General features: G+C 44.6%; 1 protein-coding gene across 1 annotated transcript in view; it reads left to right on the plus strand.

Moving 5' to 3' along the window:
* Positions 1–3,659: 3,659 nt before the first annotated feature.
* MCAM (melanoma cell adhesion molecule) overlaps positions 3,660–22,105 on the plus strand; it is a 40,374-nt gene continuing 21,928 nt past the window's right edge. Inside the window, exons 1-2 of the mRNA XM_075277714.1 lie at positions 3,660–3,738; positions 21,578–21,690. Coding sequence (XP_075133815.1) covers positions 3,693–3,738; positions 21,578–21,690 — 159 coding nt within the window. The 5' untranslated portion in view covers positions 3,660–3,692. The remainder of the gene's footprint in view (positions 3,739–21,577; positions 21,691–22,105) is intronic.

Here is a 22,105-nt window from a genome sequence, read left to right on the forward strand (position 1 = left end):
CTGAACAGCAATCCACGTCTAGACACCTCTATACAGCTGATCTGTGGGGGTCCTGGGTGTTGGACCCTCACCAATCTTCAATGGATCTAAAGATTTTACCACCTCCTTCAATAGGCGCTGGTTATGGCAAGCTTGACATTTGTTCTCTAGCCCCTACCATTCCTGAGCAACCAATGCTGTTAGTCACAGCACTCAATATGCTAATTAGGCTCTTTATTGTCAGGTGAGTGGTCCTGAGCTAGAGTAGACTTTCATGGATCACCCACCTGAGCTGAAGCTAACAGCACTGATGGCTCAGGAACGGTCAGGGCTAGAGAAAAATTCCCATTGTACTGGAATAAATGGCCCGTATTGAAAAATGCAAAGAGTTAGACTTGGTGAAGGAGGTGGAAGGTCCTCCTTAATGAATTTTTTTGCAAAAAGTCTTCTAAGAGATAAGAACAGAGGACTTGGCTACTCTCAGCCATATTTAACTTGATGTCAATGTTTTGTCGCGTGACCACCAGTGCAATAATACAGCCACCATCATATGGTAAACTGATGGTACACGTACAATGCAAAGCAAAAAAATATCCTTAGTCCTACCACTAGTGAAACTGGAGATAAGAATTTCATTCATGAAATCCATTAAAATATTTCATTTATGGCAGGAAGAAGAGTCCCAAAGGAAGGAGTTTCCTCCATACACGCACTGCATAGAATAATGGACTAAAATAATCTCATGATTTGCTTAATCTGTGGATTCCTTCCTCCGTAGCCAACATCCCAGGGTGGAACAGACTCCATTCCCACTGAAAGTCTGAAATACATATTCCCGGAGCCCCTACCCCACTTACACCGTCAGCCATTACATCATAGTCACCACCGAATATTGTCTACATCATGTCAGCACAGTTCTGACCCATCAAGGCATGGACTCCTGAAGACTTCTAAAGGTGTCCTATGGTATCTGGCACCAAGACATTAGCATCAGATCCTTTAAGTCCTATAAGATATGAGGTGGGGTCCACATGGATCAGATATATTTTTTCAGCATGGTACACAGATGCTCAGTCGGATTGTGAGCTGAAGAACTTGGAGACCAAGTTATGACCTGGGACGTTCATCATGTTCCTCATACCATTTCTGAATAATTTTGGTAGAATGGATGCATTATCCTGCTGAAAGAGGTCACTACATCCGCCACTGTGAAGGAGGGTACTTGGTCTCTATAATCTTTAGGGGAATGTTATGTGCCAAAGTAACATCCACAGGCATTCCAGGACCCAAGGTTTCCAGCAGAACATTGCTGAGAGCACCACACTGCCTTATTTCTATAGTTGATCCTTGTGTCATCTCTTACTCAAGCAGCTGTCCACATGTTGTATAAGACAAAGTGAGTCATCTCCATGGTTCATTTCTGCTGTCCACATACTTATTGTAGGCATTATGGCAGTGGAAAAGTTCTAGAATGGTCATGTAGCTGATCCGCGTATCATAGTCTACAGTAACTTTGTCACCTCTTTGCACTACAGTAGCTCTTCTGTAGGATCGGACCAAATGGGCTACCCTTCTCCCCACATGCGTCAATAAGCCTTGGATGCCGGTCATCCTTCATCGGACCACTTTTGTTAGGTATTAACCACTTCATACCAGGGACATCCACAGGACCTGCCATTTTGGAGATGATCTAACCCAGTCATCTAGTCATCACAATTTGGCTTATGTCAAAGTCACCCAGATATTTCAGAATTTGCCTTTTTTGCAGGACAGAATAGCGTAGTCTACTAGTCAACGAACCCCAAGGGTAAACAGCTCAGATGGAGTCTAAAATGAAAAAGTCTTGATAGGTGGGGATCTGAACACTGAGACCCCCACTATATTGCAGATGGAGGATCCTAGTCCTGTTTCTCCTGGATGACTCTGCTTCTGTCCTGGAGAACAATTGCGGGTTTTGTATAGAGCTATGGTCTCATGTTATAGTTGTCCTGGATCAGATTTATATTATAACCCGAAGGGCCCCTGAGAAATCTGCCTGGAGGGGTCTTCTACTTGTCTATTAATAAATGTCCAAAAATTTACTTTTTGGATGCAAATAGGAATGGGCCATCCTTGTTGTATATGACCCATGGGTGGTTTTACATGTTATTCTGCAACATAGTCAGAAAAAAGGAAGATTACATTCTCAAAAATTAAAGCTACATCTATAGAGCATGCAACAAAAATGTCTGTGTTGTTTGCACTGTGACGTACAACATTATGTGACTGTGGAGCGCCAGTGACAGAAAAAGCAAAGGTGTTGGATATTTGTCACGTATTGGATTTCGTTGAAAGTTGCATGTGACATGACTATGTTTTTACAGCCAAAGCACAGCTCTAAAAATGTTGCATGACAGTAAGTCACAGACAGGTGGCGCAACTTTTATAGTCACACGACTTCTGTGCAACTTTATGTCATGCGGCACATGTCGCTTACCCTATTTCTATGGTGTCACATTGCAATATGCAACCTGTCAGTCACAGAAAATCCAAACTTTACGGACAACACGGTGGCTCAGTGGTTAGCACTGCAGCCTTGTAGTGCTGGAGTCCTGGGCTCAAATCCTGCCAGGAACAACATCTGTAAGGAGTTTGTATGCTCTCCCCATGTTTGCGTGGATTTCCTCCCATTCTACAAAGACATACTGATAGGAATAAATGTACAATGTGATCCCTATATGGGGCTCACCATCTACATAAAAAAGAAAATCCAAACTTTTGGTTGCATGTAACTTTTTTGTCGGTGACTACGACTTGTATGTGATATGTCTGGGACTTGATCGTGTTTTTACAGCCAAATAGCAGCTCTAAAATAGTTGCAAAACAGTAAGTCGCAAAACTGTTGTAGTCTGGGGTCTCCACGTGGCGTAGATGCTGCGGTTTGCCCACCGAAGAAACGCCACAGAAAAAAAAAGTTACAGCACAGTGGATGGGATTGTAGCAAATCCCATCCCCACTTTGCAGTAAAATCCGCAGTGCGGAAACGCGGCGATTTCCCAAACTGTTGCGGTTTTGGAAATCGTAGCATGTCATTTACCTCTACGGAAATGCCGGCGAATTCCCTATAGATATAAATGAAGCAGCAAACCTCTGCGAACTTTCTGTGCACAGCGCTGCGTGAAGTACTGTGATGCGTTGCCGCCATGGTCTTTCCTTTAGCGCTGTTTAGCTGCGGGACGTCACATGGGGCCTTAGCCTTAGTCACGCAACTTCTGAGCAATTTTTGTCACCATATTGACCTACCCTGAATCATGCATTGGTCTGCGATATACTGTATATCTGTAAAGCGCCGTGGCGCTATACAAGTAAGCTAAATAAATAATAAATAAAATAAAATTGATGGAAAACTGATGATGTAAATGGAAATGAAAATACTTGAGAAATTGATGCGGAATAAAAATCGTATGCATTTTTGTTGCTAAAAAATTGTACAAAAATTTTGGTCTTGCATTCTGTCCGGCCGGTCCTTCTCGTGCTGTCCAGACCATCACCTGCAGTCAGCAGTAGTCTGTGTGTATGTGGTGGGGTCCGTGTGTTGTATGTCCGCCCCCTCCCTGCCTCCTCTCCCCTCACACCCTCTTCCCGCCCTCCCTCTCCCACCTGACGTCAGCCTGTCTCTGCTCTCAGTCTTCTTCAGCTTCTGCAGGCTGCTGTGTACGGTAACATACAGGACCATGGATATACTGATCCTGCTCTCCCTGTGCCTGCTCAGCTGGAGAGGTAAATATGGCATGTGCCACTAGCGGCACTATATATAAGCACTGTATGCATGACTTATATACCGTATATGTGTGCCTGTTAGCGCAGTGATGTATAGATCTATCTATAGGGAGATTGCTTGCTAGCCGCTGTGTTTACCTAGGATCACAGAGGAATCATTGAGTGAGAACTTTAGGATGCTTATTATGGGTAAAAATTACCACTTGTGCAGTTTATGATTATGACCCAAAACTGGAAAATTGCCATGGTGTTTATTATAGTGATGGATATGACACAAGTGCCAGGGCACGGCTTTGGGTGAGGTCTCTAGACATGGAGATTTGTGATGTTCCAAATTGCAAAAATGATCAAAGACATCGAAACGCAAAGCAAAATAATGTGCAAATTTTTTTTTACAAATTAATTTATTCAATTTGCAAAAATTTCAAAAAATTTTCATTCTGTGAAAAATATCTGTGCGTCATCTCCTTAGGGAGTCAGCGACCACTTTACCGGTGTCTCTACAAGCTTCGGAGCTGCAAAGGTTTCTTCCTTAAAGGGCAAGTGCTCTCCAGTAGCTCCCAGTAGCATTGCCCGCCGGCTTCTCTATGTATATTCCTTTCCGTATTGTTTGCTTAGAATTAGAGTTGCGAGCTCGAGTTTTATACAGTGGAAAATATGGTGTAAAACCAGACGGGAACATTTGCCTTATTTAGTCAAAGCTTCCAAGGTCTCATTCTAAACAATTAAAGCTCCCGGGCTGGACATGTGTATGAGTGTTATTACTAGGCACGGCTTGTTCAATGTCATATATGTCTGGAGGATAGTCCATGGGAATGTGTGGTGTGCATTGCATTCAATTGGGTGTGTATGGGACTATTTTAGTGGTGGTGGTGGTGCTGATGTCCAGCCTGCCCCTCCTAAATTCCCCACCATGGCCTTTCAGTGCAGGCACACTATGTAGATTGTCTGACGGGGGCAATTATTCATTCTGACCAGGAAACCCCGAATGGATCTCCCCATTCTTACAAAGGATAGCCCTGACCTCATAACCCCCGCTGACGTCAGACCCTCCATATCGGCATCCTACCCCTTTCCTTACCAGTTTACTAAACAATAGATGCTTGTGGAGCCTCCATAATGCAGTTATTAACGTGCTATGTTTTACCATTCATTTACTGGCAGAGGAAATTACACATGGGAATCTCATCCCTCCGCGTATCGCGTGAGATGGAATTTCAGTTATCGTCATTTAATTCATCTCAGTAGTCTCGGAGACAGTCCCGGTCAACAATGTATTTTATAGGGCTCTGTGTATTTTCTCCTGATGCCGGCTTTATAGACATGTCTCTGCTTATTTGGTATCAAGACATCCAATGGACATGGCTCTAGAATTATGTATTGTCCTTTATTCTACTTTTTATATACAGTATTTACAATGCCGCCATATCCTGCAAAGCTAGTCACATTTTATATTCATTTATATCTGATTTGTGTAATATTTTTATGTATCAACTCAGCCCAGCAGATAGATAGGTTAGTGTAAGCCCAGCAGTTAGATAGGTTAGTGTAAGCCCAGCAGTTAGATAGGTTAGTGTAAGCCCAGCAGTTAGATAGGTTACAGTCACACAGTGTCTTCCCCTTGTGAATTGTATCTCTATTGTTAAGCCGTTTGGATCACTTACTTTTTTGGAGCAATGGCTATGCCTTTGTTGGTGATATGCTGGGTTCTGGTGACCATAACCTATCTATCTGCGGAGCTGGTATGATATACTGGGTTTTGGTGACCCTAACCTATCTATCTGTGGGCTGGGGTGATATGCTGGTATCTGGTGACTCTAACCTATCTATCTGCAGGGCTGGGGTGATATGCTGGTATCTGGTGACTCTAACCTATCTATCTGCAGGGCTGGGGTGATATGCTGGTATCTGGTGACTCTAACCTATCTATCTGCAGGGCTGGGGTGATATGCTGGTTCTGGTGACCCTAACCTATCTATCTGTGGGCTGGGATGATATTCTGGGTTCTGGTGACTTCCCTTTAATGCATATGGTGCTTGTAAAGAAGATCTGTCCTGACTTTTCTGTTTTAGTAAATTACTACCCAAAATATATAAATTCTGGAGCATCTTTGCTTAGATTTCTATATTGTGTATACTCTGTATTGTGTTGTTCTGTTACTCTACCTAGAAATATATGACTCCATTGACAATTGGGTCTTTCCATTGCTATTGGTCAATGGGGTGTGTCCCTACTTAGACTTTCACTGGCAGCACTGACTGGACCATGTCAGAGTGTTTAGATATCCCAACTGGTAAGATAAGATAAGATAAGATAAGATAAGATAATCCTTTAATAGTCCCACCTTGGGGAAATTTCAGCGTGTTACAGCAGCATAGTAATACAGATACAGGATAATACACAGTAATATGTTACAGACGTAGACACAGATAAGCTGAGAAGAGAAGATATACTAGGAGTCCATGGCAGCTAAGGAAAAACAGAAGAGAAAAGAGTAACACCCACTTGTCAGCTTTGTTTCTTGGAGGAATAACTGAGGAACAGCACAATTCGGGGCTTTAAGAAAAAAGCTTCAGAATGATTTTATCATGGGAATGCAAAGTATTTACTAAAATAGACTTGTCAGGAGCGGGTACAGGTCCTGTCAAATCGTGGGTGTAACTAGAGGTGGTGCATAAGGGGGGGTGTACCACTCCAAAAACGCTGGCATCCTACCTTTTAGTTTGGATACGTCATCAGTATCTCACCGGAGGAGGTCCGACACCCAGACCCCGCACCAATCAGCTGATACAAGCTATACGACTGGACACAGCTCTGTTCCCTGGTACTACTGCTATAGTGTACAGCGCAATATGGGATTCTGGCTCATTAGGGCTCATGCACACGTAGTTAATGCGAGTGTATTTTAGCATAATACACATGTATAGAATACACGTGTAAGAATAACACTCCCATTGACTTCAATGAAATCTTTTACACGTGTAAAAAACACGTCACGTTTTTTGACGCGTTTTTTACACGTGTAAAAGATTTCATTCTATATTCTCTACGTGTATTCTATACACGTGTATTATACTAAAATACACTCGTGTTAACTCTGTGTTCACGAGCCCTTACACTGTAGTGATGGATCCAGGAAAATGCAGCTCTGCTCCCTTTCTCTGTGGAGCTTCTGGCCGTATATCTTGTGTACGGAATCAGCTGATCAGTGCAGGGTCTGGGTGTCGGACCCCCACCAATCAGATACTGAAGACCTGTGGATAGATCAGTATTTATTATGCCTGGGTCTCGGACAACACCTTAAAGCCAGGGCCCCATGTGGCAGAAACACTGTGGCAAAAAAACGTGGCATTATACAAACACTGTAAAATCGAATCCCATCCACATATTGCAGAAAAATATGTGCAGCAGAAATGCTGCGATTTCCAAAACGGTGGCGGTTTTGGAAATCACAGCATGTCAAGTATACCTATGGAAACAGTCGTGGTCTCCCTATAGGTATCATGGAAGCAGAAAGTCTGCAGAGGAAAACAATCAACATGCTAATCCTAGAAAACCCCTTTAAGGAAATAGTTGGGAGTGTGACTGCCGGAAGTTCCCTCCCTATTGGCTGACTAAAGTGGCCATAGAACAAGCACCAACATGGTACTACAGTTTTCCCCCATGCACGTGAATTCAAGGGAGTTGTAATACCACTAACAGCCACTACACAATGTATGGCGCTGTGCCCAAGCTGTAGTCCCTTCAATCAGGTGATGGTGGGGTTGTCAGGCGTCAGACGTTCATTGATGGTTTTCTTTAAAACTGGAGGAACTTGAGCAGCTTATTGTGGTGGTACTTATAATCCTTTTACCGCTCATAGGAAAGGCTGCTAATGTGTTCATACCAGTATTATGGGCTATATCATTTATTATATTCATTATTTATTATGTTTTTCAATTTGCCCATAAAATATTAGTTGTGTTTTGTGGGAGTTTTTGATAAGTCCAGAAGAAAGCAGTATTCATGATGCAGATAGATAGGTTAGGGTCTCCAGATCCCAGCATATCATCTCTGCCCACAGATAGATAGGTTAGGGTCACCAGTACCAGCATATCACCCCAGTCCTGCAGATAGATAGGTTAGGGTCACCAGTACCAGCATATCACCCCAGTCCTGCAGATAGATAGGTTAGGGTCACCAGTACCAGCATATCACCCCAGCCCTGCAGATAGATAGGTTAGGGTCGCCAGACCCCGGAATATCACCCCAGCCCACAGATATATAGGTTAGTGTCACCAGATCCCGGTATATCATCCCAGCCCACAGACAGGTAGGTTAGGGTCACCAGAACCAGCATATCATACCAGCCCACAGACAGGTAGGTTAGGGTCACCAGAACCAGCATATCATACCAGCTCTGCTGGGATGTCCAAGACTATGGATTATCAGTAGGCTACAAGCTTTGGGGCTTTCCAAGATCCCAAAAACTTTACTAAAAATTCAAGGAATGCCTTAAAAAGGAAGGTGACGTGCATGTCCAATCCTCTGCCATTCCCGCGCTGCCTCTCCTGTGCTCCTTACTGGTCTTCATTTCTGGCACTGTAGTAATGATGTGCCCGACTACCCTGCTTATCTGCTGATTCTAGTGACTAGGGTCACAAGTAGGGTAGTCGGGAACACAATCTTAGAAAACCATGAGATGGTGATGGAATGGCAGAGGATTGAGGAGATGAGATAACCTTCCTTACTTATATCTAGATTTTTGGTGGTCTTGAAAAAACTCTTTATAGGTGATGTCCAACTCATTTTTGTTGATGACCCATCCTGATCGCATTTGCTTCTACAGGACATATGGTGTGCAATGTAAACAGTGAAGAGGTCACAATGCTTGAACAAGTGCTGCATCCCCTACAAACACTTGAACAGTGGGGGCCTGGGTGTCACCCCCCAAAAAAATCTCTTATCGATGACCTATTGTGAGGATAGGTCATCAATACAACCGCTTTAAGATATACACATTTTACATGTCGGTCATCTCCCACTGTCATCCCACCCCAAGACATACAAACCCCTAGGTCAACCAAATATAGATGTATTCTCAATAGTAAGGGGACTATGTCAATGGCAGAAATGCTTGTTAGGATAGCAGATGCAGTTCAGAACCAAAGTGAGAACCAGTACTAGATATACCGATTAAAATGGTAAAGGGCCGTGTCTCCAACACTCCCCAGGCCGCACCAACTCCAGCTCCACAGTGGTGTTCCCCAGATCCCTGGATGGTGGGATGGACTTGGCTGCAGTGCTGGGCAGAGCGGTATGGGTTGGGAAACGCCAAACACACAGCGCACTACAAATCACAGCAAACCAGACACTGAGACTCTTACCGGGAGACGTTTCGGGTTGCGGTGTTGGTCCAGGGATCCAGAAGGCTGAGGTGGGTGGTAAGCAGGTGGCGGCAGAGAGTAAATTGGAGGTGTACAGTCCGGGTTGTTAGTAAGAGGGCCACGCAGTAAAGAGAGAAATCCAAGTGGAACGTCAGGCAGGCCGAGTCAGTAACAGGAGCTGTAGCGAAGTATAAAGCAGAGTTCAGGGAGAAGAGGTCTAGAGGCAAGTAGGGGACATAAACAGGAGCAGACACAGTACGAAATCAGAGGTAAGGTCAAGGCAAGGGGTCAGGAACACAGGTAATCAGATAAGGAGGAATTCTTACTACCAGGACAATGAAGTGCAATGGATTAGCCAGCAGCAGACTGGAACCAGAGCCCTCCTTAAATAGGCTCCAGCCCGCCACTAGGCCGAAACCAGAAGTCCCCGGTCCAGCCTGGGAGGAGACCGCCAACCCCCGCACAACGCTGTGGAGGTTCTGGCCTGCCTCCCGAGACCTGGAAACGGGGACTCGGGAGCGCAGAGGAGAGAGGGCACCAGCCTGCGCACAATGCTGCAGGGGCTACAGACTTCCTCATAACAATGCTGAGAGAAAAGTGCTGCTCCATGTTGTTGGGCGGAAACCCAGCGGACCCCATTACAGTCTATGGGGTCGGCAGGCTTCCGTGGGTACCCGCTATTTAAACGGTGAGCATTCCGTTTTTTGGGTCCAAAGCCATATGCTAGTGTGAACCTAGCGCAAACCCTTTACCCTTCCTTCCCTCAAATCTGTCAACAATGAGAGCTGGGACACATAAGATGGTTGGCTGGTCCTGCTGGATTTAGTGGGTTCTGCCAAAATCAGCTAATGTTTGCAGCTTAACCCATTGGTCTCAACGCTTTTCCCTTCACCCCTATAAAAGTCTAGCCTTGACTTGTCACTAATACAAGTTGGTGTTGATTTCTGGGTTATCTCAGGTCAGAGTAACTGATGGCTACAGATCTCTGACTTGTCCTTGGACTATTTCACGGCTCCATTTGCACACCGCTTTGACGTTTCTCTCAATCATTTCATGTGGGGCTGCTCAGTCTGAACAGTGACTTGTTTACAGGCTGTTGGGATGTCGTCCTCTTCTTCTGCTGCTCACTATCTGCTATTGACAAGATCTCTTACAGATACGCTCTACATTATCGCTGCTCTCTTACATTTGGCCGAGTTCCTATTTTAAGGATTTGAATGTGATTTACTGGAACATCTAATCTGCACATGGTTACAGAGTGCCAGGATATCTATAAATTAATGATAATGTTTTGCTAAGTATAGCGTGATATAATGAGGTGGCAAGATGGCCCCCTTTAGGCTAGGGCTGCATGGAGACTTTGGCTGCTGACACATAACACATCCAAAGATGTCGGTGTCGGCTGCTTGTATCTCAATTCATAGAAGTGAATGTGCAAAGTGCCTGACCCTGACGTTACAGAAATCCAAAACTGCTGGGCATCTGGGACTGATGTGACATGGACACTGTAATTTCGGGCACAGAGTAACCTCCTTTGCTTTCTTGAGTTGTGAATCGGCCAGTGAGACACTTCAGATTGTGTGGTGGACAAAGTTGCGGTAGCCCTAGCCTTATAGATATCTAGATGGCCACTAATATTGGTGAATTCAGTTAACATACACTTAAACGTGTCGCCTTAAAGGGGTTTCCTGGTGACCTACTTATTCATATAGGTTTGTGGGGGTCCAACACGCAGTGTGATAGAATTGCCACTTAAGCAGTACCCCGGGTAATGGAATTGCTCTTTAAGCAATTTCCAAAGATGTAGCAGGAGAAAAGACAGCAAGTAAAACAAGCTGCATTTAACCCAACGCCACCCTGGTTCACAGAGTCTCACAATTCCCATAGGAATTCACTGGAGTCCACCACAAGGCAGAATGGACTTAGCTGCTTCGGGACCCTTGTTGCAACCCTGGAACAAGATGCCATGTGCATTTGTAAACTAAAAACCAAACCAATAACCCTACTGTGGCAAGAGAGTAACATACAAGACAGGGTTAAAAACCAGGAGTACGGGGATGTCCATGACAACAGCAGAGGTCACTGATAAAGCCAAATGAGCAAGATATTGGATAACTAGGAGAGTAACATACGTGACAAGCTAGAGCAAGAATACAAATGTAATCACAGGCAAGTGACTAGTCTCAATGCTGGGTTGAGATACCCTGCCTCAGCTCAGGATTGGACAGTGAGGCAGCACAGTGATTAGCTCTGTGTCTGAAAGCTCTGATCGCCTGAGCAGACCCAGCCCGAGATTGACTGGCAGGCATGGCAACATTAAAGCGACAGCTGTAAGCAGCGCTGCACTGAAGGGTATGACGGATACAAGGAGAGGCAGGAGCACAGATATAGAAATTGCTAACACCCAGGACTCCCACAGATGAACTGTTTGAAGAGGCTGCAGCATCGGGTGACTACTGCAACCTCTTAACTGAATACCAAGCACAGTTCATACATTGTATAAGGGCTGTGCTTGATATTGCAGCCCCAAGCCCCTGAATGAGTGACTAAGGGACTGACCTACTACTGTACCATGTGACCAATGAATGTGACTGGATAGGAACATGGAAGAGTCTGCAGCACTCGAGAGTTCCTAGTCTCTTTTACCAACTGATCTGTGGGGGGTCCTCAGTTTTGGACCCCCACTGGCCACATATTGATGTATCCTCAGAATGGGTCTTCAGTATAAATCAATAGGTCATCAGTCCTGGAAACCCCTCTGTGTGTCCCAACTCTGCCCCTATGTTCCCCTATGTTCCCCAAGGAAGGCAGTCACCCCTAAATAACTGTCCTACCATAACAGTGCAAGGACTGGGAACGGTTTTAACTCTCAACTCACCAACATAAGATACAACATTAAAATATTATTTTCAATCGTGGCAAATAGAAGCATGAACCCAGATTTACCACCACTCTGGCAATGCCAAATTTAACTAATTTTGCCCATTTCGGTAATGCCTATTTTTGTCCATGTCCTTTATAATGTAATAAAGGTTTCCGCACAATTACACTGAGTAATTCCATTATGGATGATGCAGATCTCTAGATTCCTTCGTGAGTCTTCCACCATACAGTCGCCAGCATTTATAGCAAAGAATTAAAATCGACTCGTTGACTTACAAGGAAATCTCGCTCACCATTAAACTTCCTAGTTGTAGAGCAAGGAGGAAAAAAATAGGGCAATGGGATATTAGATTTTGGCAGCTCTCCTTACAAGAATCATTCCGGTGACATCACCGTATGTGATCTAAAGACATCAGTGGAACTGAACCTGCAATCCTTTCGTATATCCGACTCTATATTTATAAATTACACAAGAAGGTATTAATACAAACATTAATGGGAACCCGTCATATAGTACATGCAGAAGGATCAGCAGGTAACATGTTACAGAGCAGGAGGAGCAGACTGATATATAGTTTAGTGGAAAGAAATCAGTATAACTTGTATCTTATTTATTCATCCCCAGTGACTGGCGACCTTCCCTGTATCATTGTGCATACACTCATCGCTGTCAATCACTGACTAGCACCGCCCACTGGACTCTCAAACATAATACTGTACATCTATGGGAAGTGTATGATGGATGGAGCCATAATACTGTCATGTGCATGAGACGTTATGCTCCAATGTCAATTCACATGCACATTCCGGCAGATGACAGGACCCCAGCAAAGGTCACCACCTCCTACAAAATCAGGACACACATCTTCTGCTGCTATGGAGACTCCATCAACACAAGTGCAAGCCTAAACAGAAAGTGCCGTAATGCTACCTGATCTGGTGGCAGATAGTGTCCATTTAGGATTATTTGCCACATTTCATAAGTGTGAACTACAGCCCTGGTCAGCACTGTGATTCAATGGTTAGCACTGCAGCCTTGCAGCGCGGGAGTCCTGGGTTTCAAGTCCAGCCAAGGACAACATCTTCAAGGAGTTTGTATGTTCTCCCCGTGTTTATGTGGGCTTTCTCCAAAGACTTACTGATGAGTTTCATCGGACTCTTCTCTGGTGTTCTCAGTGCAAGCGCAGTTGTTCAGTGAGGCCAGGGACATAAACTCCAGCTTCACTGCGCATGCGCCTGAGAACCAACACATGCACACTGAATCTGAGGTCTACAACTCCAGCATCAATGACCAACCACAGGTGATGGGAGTGCAGCCGCTGGGTCAGAATAAATGTATTTCATTACATGACAATAGGGCTATTTGGGACATTAAACCCCTGGTCTATAAGGACTCAATATCCCTGAACCGTATACATATAAAATCAGTAGGTTTGGCTAATATAATGGTTATTGGCACCGTAAGATAAGGGACTGTCCATTTCCCATTTAGAGAGGATGTTAGATAATTAGTAATAAGTGAATATAACTGGATTTTGGGAAACACTTCTGGTGGTAGAAATGTTTTACTGTCGTCTAATCCTCCTAAGTGATAAAACTGTCGACTTCTGGAAGACGTAATAGATTTTATGCTACTTTAATGACTCTATTATTTATTCAAGAAGCCATGTGTGAGGGGTAATAACATCTTCTACTATAAGGAGGAGGACATTGCAGCCAGGTGTTTCTTATCTGGAACACCCAGCTATTCATCACAAGACTCTACAAGTTCTACATATCCACAAAACAATGATGTGAAGTCGGTTGAGGGACTCGGAGGTGGCTGGGAGGGGTCGTAAGGTCGACTATGAATGTCTTGTGCACCGTGAGGACGAGCAATGGCGATAACAGAGGAAGCATTGGGAGTTATGGCTACGATAGATCAAGTAGCCTGGGCATATCTTAGCCAAACTCATAAAATGTACAGTACTGTGTAAAAGTTTTAGGCGTCCTCAACCAAAAGGGGTGGGGGCTTACAAAAATTCTATCCAAAAGTTCTCAGTTCCTCACTGTTGGACCAGGAAGGGGCAGGCTATGATACCAGCTGGAAACATGGTAAGTAGGTACATGGGTGGCACATGGATCACATGGACTTGATGCTGATTTGAGATGGAAATCTACTTGACATGTGAACTAAGCCTTAGGGCCCGTTTACACCTGTCAGATATGATACAGATTTTTGTGCAAAAACCATTGATTGACAAATCCATGTTAATCCACATGCCATGTATGTGACTGCAGTTTCCGCAACTCTGTTTGTATACAGTTTAGGCAGAATTTTTTTAGGCTAAAAAAAAAAATAATAATCTGGGATTAAGTGACCTGCCACTAATCCCACTTAGCATTGCGGCAACCTAATGGACGGTTTTGATGGCCCTAGAGCCAGGAGCCGTAGGGGGCGGTAAGGTGTCGCTTCCCAGAGCTACAAGCAATACGTTATAGTTGGAGGGCCTTTTTTTTCAGGATCCCAGAGCTTCATGTTACGATTTAAGTTGTTTCTGCATCATAAACCACATCAGAAATCCAAAAATTGGCTCTGGATTTCGCATTGTGCCGAAACCTTCCTTATATTTGGCTTTTACTTTAGTGAAATGAAAAAACCGAATTGTAAACTTTGTGGATTTCAGAATTCTGTTTAGGTTTAGAAAATCTATACGTAAAAGTAAATATCTCACTGCCTTGAGTTGTCGCCATTTTTACCATAAAATGTCCATGTAAAGTGCATAAAGGAGTTAGAAATCAATGAAATCATTAGTGTCAGAAGAAGCAGCACATAAAAGCTATCGGCTATCTCCATAATGGATCTGGCAGTCACTCAGGCTCTTATTTACTAACCTTGCTGAAAAATGCATTCTGGTGGTGATGTCATATCCTGGGGTCACCACTTAGGCCTGTGATTGGTTGACAGCAGTCATATGGGCATCCCGGAGTGCCCATGTCACTGCTGAGACCCAATCACAGACCTCAGGGGTGACCGGGACAAATGTCATTACCAAGGAGATCGGGAGAGGGCGCCAGATGCTGCAAGGAGGCCCAAAAGAGGTGAAGGAAGGTGAGTATAAGGCTGTGGCCCCACATTGCGGATACGGAGCATTTTCAGTATCATAGTGTTTTCCCTGCCTCCGTTGCTGAAATATAAGACATTTTTGGAGCAATGAGGGTGTTATTACTGCTGCAAAGAGGTAAGCGGCAACATTGCTCCAAAGAGCTGACACACATACTGACAATAACTGCAATAAATGCAAGACTCAGTCCTGTGGGCCTAGGACACTCTCTCATGGTTACATCCATGTATATTGTATAGGGCTGTGTTCAGTATTGCAGCTCAGCCCCATTCACTTGAATGGGGCTGAGCTGCATACATGCCATGTGACTAAAGAACGTGATGTCACTGATTTGTGAAGCAGATGCAACACTGGCTGGAGATCACAGCTGATCTGTGTAGGTTCTAGGTTTTCCCCATACATATTATGTGTCTATGGAGGATGGAATGGATAAGTAATGTAGGTTCACTCTATAGAGCTGTCCATGTCTGTATGTGACCATTGTGATATACAGGACATTGTATTGGGATATCATGACATTGGCGCTCATCTTGAACAGTGCACCTGTGCCTTGTGTGCTATACAGCTCCTTGGATACTTGTCTTGTATCTGCAGTGGTATAGATGTATACATTACAAGGTGCTAATAGCCGACCGGTATATTTATAGTAGATGTCACCCTAGATGACCGCACACGTAAGCCCACCATTCAGTTCTCACCCTTCGGAATAGACAGCTGGAAGTGATCAATTATACAAACAAAAGGGAAATAGTAAGCAACCTAGGCTGCGTGCGGCAGGAACCGCGAGGATCGCTTACGTGTAATGCCTGCTTTGTACTAGCACATTGCCAACACAGCATGTCCTGTAGTGATAATAACCCGAGGAAATTGCCTTTAATAATGGTTGTGCAGCAGCCTTTGTAAGTCAATGTATGTAAATCACAGCAAAATAAAAAGGTCTAATGTCATATTAAAGTGTACGCTCAATGTAAGTGCTGCGGCTGTATGGAGGGGCTGAGCGTCTTCTAGAAAGCTCTGTGTTTTTACTTTTCAGCATCCCCTCCCTGCTCTCAAGGCAGATCCGAAGTAATCGTATTAGAGGTTTGCACAACGTGTGCCTGCTCCTTATACAATTCAATAATACTGAGTTATATTTGGCAGAACCCTCCGTCATCTGTGTCCGGGCCCAGCTTATTATATCCATGCCTAGCCGAGAGGACAGAAATCACTTTACCCAACGCATTTTCATTCTAGACCCTTGTTCACATGCTGCCGTAAAAACATCAAAGATCCAAATGTAATAGTAAAAAAAATGATAAAAATATATGCCATAGGCAGTAGGGTATACATGAGCCATATAGAAACAGCGTAAGCCAACTTTTCACGGTCGTCTTGCACCCGAAGGGCATCTGTTTTCAAGGAAGTGTATGGAGGGATCCATGAAAATGGACAGAAAGAGGGCCTGATCTATATTTTGACGGTACGTTATGAAAATCTGATCCAAAAACGAAACATTCACTGTGAACTTTCCAATGATTCCGAGCATCTTCCAACAATAGTGGAAACCATAGCCATCAGCTCACCAGTGTCCATTCCCCTACCCAGTGGCATAACTACCACCAAAGCAGCAGAGGCAGCTGCTACAGGGCCCGGGACATTAGGGGTCCGGTGACAGCCACTACCGCTGCTATCATTATACCCAGGGGTCTTTTCGAACCCCCGAGTATAATGATCGACGGACCGGGAGAGGTAAGAAACATAAAAAACACTGTTACTTACCTCTCCACGATCCTGCCAGGCTTCCTTCCTGACGTCTCTGACGTCACATGAACCCGGCCTGCGTCCCGGGTCATGTGACGGCCGACGTCATAGAAGAAGGACGGCAGCAGAGAAGACAGCGTAGGAGCCGGGGGACAGGTAAGTAACAGTAGTTTCCGATTATTATACTCTGAGGTCTGAAAAGACCCCAGAGTATAATAATTGTTTATGGGTGTCCACTATAGGGGATAATACTGTGTGCAGGGGCCACTATGGGGCATAATACTGTGTGCAGGGGCGACTATGGGGGATAATACTGTGTGCAGGGGCCACTATGGGGGATAATACTGTGTGCAGGGGCCACTATGGGACATAATACTGTGTGCAGGAGCCACTATGGGGCATAATACTGTGTGCAGGGGCCACTATGGGGCATAATACTGTGTGCAGGGGCCACTATGGGACATAATACTGTGTGCAGGGGCCACTATGGGGGATAATACTGTGTGCAGGGGCCACTATGGGGCAAAATAATGTGTGCAGGGACCACTATGGGGCATAATACTGTGTGCAGGGGCCACTATGGGGGATAATACTGTGTGCAGGGGCCACTATGGGGCATAATAATGTGTGCAGGAGCCACTATGGGGCATAATACTGTGTGCAGGGGCCACTATGGTGCATAATACTGTGTGCAGGGGCAACTATGGGGGATAATACTGTGTGCAGGGCTCACTATGGGGGATAATACTGTGTGCAGGGCTCACTATGGGACATAATACTGTATTCAGGGACCACTATGGGGCATAATAGAACGCGCAGGCATGCGTAGGAAGGGGTCGGTCGAGGTCTTCGGTGTTGGTCGGGGGGGGGGGGGGGGCATGTCAAAAGTTCGCCACGGGGCCCCGCCATTCCTAGTTACGCCACTGCCCCTACCTAAAGCTTCTTTTCCACTGGATTGCCTCAGCTCACATTGGACCACTTTTGTTGTTTTTGTACTTTTTGAGTACCTGCTTTAGACTAGGAACCAAGCACACCAAAGTAGTACTAGAAGACCACCTGTCCAAACACTACTTAGCTGGTCGGTGGTCACTATTGATGACAACTACATGAAGCAGGGGTGAGTTGGGGACCGCAACCAAGTCAAGTGAAACAGTGACTACCCTAAAAAAACAGCAGAGGGTGATAATGGAACGACTGAAACATGGCGACACCATTGGTGTCTATGGTTTTTACAGAGGATATCTTTTTGTGTCAACTGTTACACACCATCCAGTGAGTTGACCCATTTCTATACACAGCGATCACCTGGTTATGCACATAGGATGCTGCCAACAAACAGGTGTAAACGCCCTCATAAATCTCACCTTTATGGCCACCATTGTGATCGGCACTTGACCTGTTTCAGCTCACGCTACATTCTCATTGATATGTCTAACCATTTCAACCTCGACTGTGGGTTAAGCCGTATTATGAATGGGGTCACACCGGCAGAATGTCACCGTATTATGCCGTATTATGAATGGGGTCACACCGGCAGAATGTCACCGTATTATGCCGTATTATGAATGGGGTCACACCGGCAGAATGCCACCTTTCCGACAAGACAGTTCAAAAATATCTGGTAGGTCACCCCGAAATAAGCTTGGTTAGTTAGTAGGAAGATTGTAGCTCATGGTAGGGGTACTAGTGACAAAAACACAGTGTAAAAGTTATACAGATTAGCTCATACCAGCCAAACCAGAGACACCCATGTGTTTTAGGAATCTCACCACTCTTTCATAGATATAGAGGGATAGAATTGTCCATGTCATGGTGTAATAGTTTGGCTGGGCCCCTAGCAGGGGCATAGCTATAGAGGTTGAAGAGGCTGCAGGCGCTCTTGACCCTGGACCCTAAGGGGACAACCTAAGATCCACTATTCTAAATGGCACAAGGTAGGCAGTGGCCCCAGTACTGATTTTGTATTGGGGCCCAGAAGATTCAAGTTATATGGTCCCTAATTCTGGTGATGGTTAGTTCTCCAAAAATGGATGACCACCCATTGCCTTCCGTCAATTCTTCTCCGACAGTTTTTGAAGGAGCTCAGCAGGGAGGTTGTTCCCGCCATCTTGGAGAACTAAGCCGAGATCTTCAGTGGATGTAAGCTTGCTCCAATCCTTCAGTGTCTTCATATCATCCCAGACGGACTGGATGATGATGAGATCAGGGCCATATCATTACTTCCAGGACTCAGACCAAATATTGACTTCTCTCTATTTTTCTCTCACTAGTAACCTTTCTATTTCTGAAAGCATTCTGACTTTGCTGCATTTTTTTCACTCCTGCCTAAAACTTTTGCATGCATCTGCCTCTATGATGTTTTCTCGAGTTTCTTCCCGTTTCGCCTCCCTTTGACTCGGAGGCATAAACAGCACTTCGCCTGGTGAAAGCTCTGTTGTATGAATGAAAATGACATCTTGTTACCAAGCATCTCCCCAGCTGGATTCTAGCAAGACGTCTGAATACAGGACTTGTATTCTCCAACAAGTACTGGGAGGGGCGAGGAAGGGGACAGATCGATGTCAGTGGAAGTAAGGAAGACTGATGTATTTATGAAAGCTACAAACAATAAGACGCTAAGTTCTGGTCTAAGATGCAGCAGAGTTAAGAGATGAAGTGTAGATGTGGATGTCAAGGAAGGAAAACACAAGTGAAGCAGCTCCTTTAGTTCAAGTGATTTCCGTGGATGCTCCTAAGTGACTCAATGGATCCCATTATACATTCCACGGGGACGGCGACTAAAATCTGTGTGACAACAGTGTTATTGACTAAGTCCTAATGCACACACTGATCTTTTGTCTAAGATGTGAGATGAAGAATGACCTGAGATTGAGGGCAGTGACTTGTAGGCAAAGTCGAAACTGTTAGGGTGAGTAATAAGAAAATAAGTGAACCCCTTTAAAGAAAACTTCAGCAGCACTTTACTCTCTGCATGACGGTGCGGACAACACACGGACCCCATTATAGTCTATGGGGTCCGTGTGCTTTCATTGCTCACCACTTTATAATGCGTTCGGGATTCCGTTTGGGGGTCACCAAGCAGACTCCCCGAACGCAGATGAGAACCGGGCCTAAAACACATATTTTAATGATTCTTGTAAGTTCATTTCAAGGAAAACGTCATCTCAGGTTTGTTGTAGCAGCTCCTTCCTCTGCTGCCCTGAGCCCTGGCTTACACTTTATCCCAAAGGACTTTCCGAATAGAGCCTTATATATCCTGAATACAAGGACCTGTCTGTATGACCTGGTGCAGGCTGGGCTTTGAGTTTACGCAGGGCGCGTGCATGGATCGCTCACTGTCGGCAAGATTGCAAATTTTTTTTATGTGTATAAAGTTTAAGCTTCAAAATTAATCCTCCGTTATTTTCTATTGCATTAATGTAGTGCAATGGGTTAAACCTAATGCAAAATTTCGCATGCTGAAGACCTAACATCTGCACAACGGGTCAATTTCTGCACTGCGGATAAGATTTATTAAAGGGAATTTCTGGGATTGATGACCCATCCTTGACACAGGTCATCCGTATTAGATTGTTGGGGGTCTGACGCCCAGGACCCTACTCCTTGATGTAATGAATTTTTTCCAATACTATGTGTATAATTTGCATAGATCTTCTTTATGTGACAATAATGGTTTTCTAAATTTTTCGAATATATTTCTTTTTTTTGCCTCACTTTTGGAAATTCTACTGTCCTCAGCCCTGGTTTTCGGTTCCCTGTTCTAGCAACCACGTCCGGCAGTCAGGTACCTCATCATGGCAGGGATAGAACCTCTGCAGCCATGATGTTCCCAACTACCACATGTGACCACTGGGGGGCAAAGACTGGGGAGCAGGGGGAAGGGCAGGTGATGATTGCTTCTTTTTTAATTTTATCCCCTTCCCTAGGAATTGATAATTTTTGTTTGGGGGGCGGTAAACCAAACTAGAACTAAAGGGACTCTATCACCAGAATATCAACTCCAGCCCTGCAGATAGATAGGTTAGATGTTTTCCCTTGTGGATCGCTGTATCTGTTGCTGAGATATCATAGTTTTTGCTAATATTCAAATGAGCGCTTTGGAGCAATGAGGGTGTTGCCATTGCTCCATAGAGGTAAGTGGCAACACCTTTGTTGTTCCAAATAGCTCATTTGAATGTTGACAAAATGTTGACAACTCAGCAATGGAGGTAGCAATTCCCAAGGGGGGAAAAAACTTAACCTATCTATCTGCAGAGATGAGTTAATATCCTTGGTTCTGGTCACAGGCTCACCTTAAAGGGGTTGTCCAGGAATTACAGGTACTTGTTCCAGCAGAAGTCTTCACCGCACATGGCCAATCAGTAGCCTCAGCGGTGACAGGAAAGGATCTGATACATCACCAATGACATAGGCTTCTGACCCAGAACTGTAATCCCTGGACGACCCCTTTAATGGTGGGCACATCTGCATTGATACAATAATTGGGATGGTTCCCGATCAACGGATTACTATTCGGCTGGTATTGAAATAGCTAGGACACAATAACAAGGCTGGCATTAAAGCCACTTATTGTGGCGAGTGCTATAGAAAAGCTGTAATATCTTAAACACAGGAAGGTAGGACAGCTTTCAGATTACTACTTGTGAGACTTGCACATTCCACTTGCATCCTGTTGTTATAAATACTATATCCTGAGGTTATGAGTGTCTTATGTGCATTTATAGCTTTTGCTTGGTCTTCTTGCAGGGATACAGGGGCAGCATGATCAATCCAAAGTCTTGCTGGGTCATAAGGTTACTCTTCCATGTGAAGTGCACAGACATGGCGATTCCAGCGCCGCCACCCTGCAGTGGTTGTATGTAAGTCACCTGAAATAGGTATCACACTATTCTCCAACTGTATCTGAACCTATATTTTGATCCTTCGTCCCAACTGTGGTCAGGCTGTATAATCAACACCAGGCCAAGATCACTCCGCACAGAGAACTAAATGATCCTGAGTCTTTCTTTTCTTCCTAGTTGCTATGATTCCTAGTATCTTTTCTATCTGCTATGAGTTTGTATGTGTGCTTTCTTGTAATATATTACTGTATTATCCATGCTGCTGTAACACACTGAATTTCCCCATGGTGGGACTATTAAAGAATTATCTTATCTTATCTTAATTGGAACAACTTGTGTGTGGCAGCAGCAACTCCTAATAAGACATTTCGTGGAACGAGGTGGGGATCAAGTCAGGCTGGGACAGGGACACCTCATCCGGTCACATTTACTG

This window comes from Leptodactylus fuscus, chromosome 6 (genome assembly GCF_031893055.1).
Source record: "Leptodactylus fuscus isolate aLepFus1 chromosome 6, aLepFus1.hap2, whole genome shotgun sequence".
NCBI lineage: Eukaryota > Metazoa > Chordata > Amphibia > Anura > Leptodactylidae > Leptodactylus > Leptodactylus fuscus.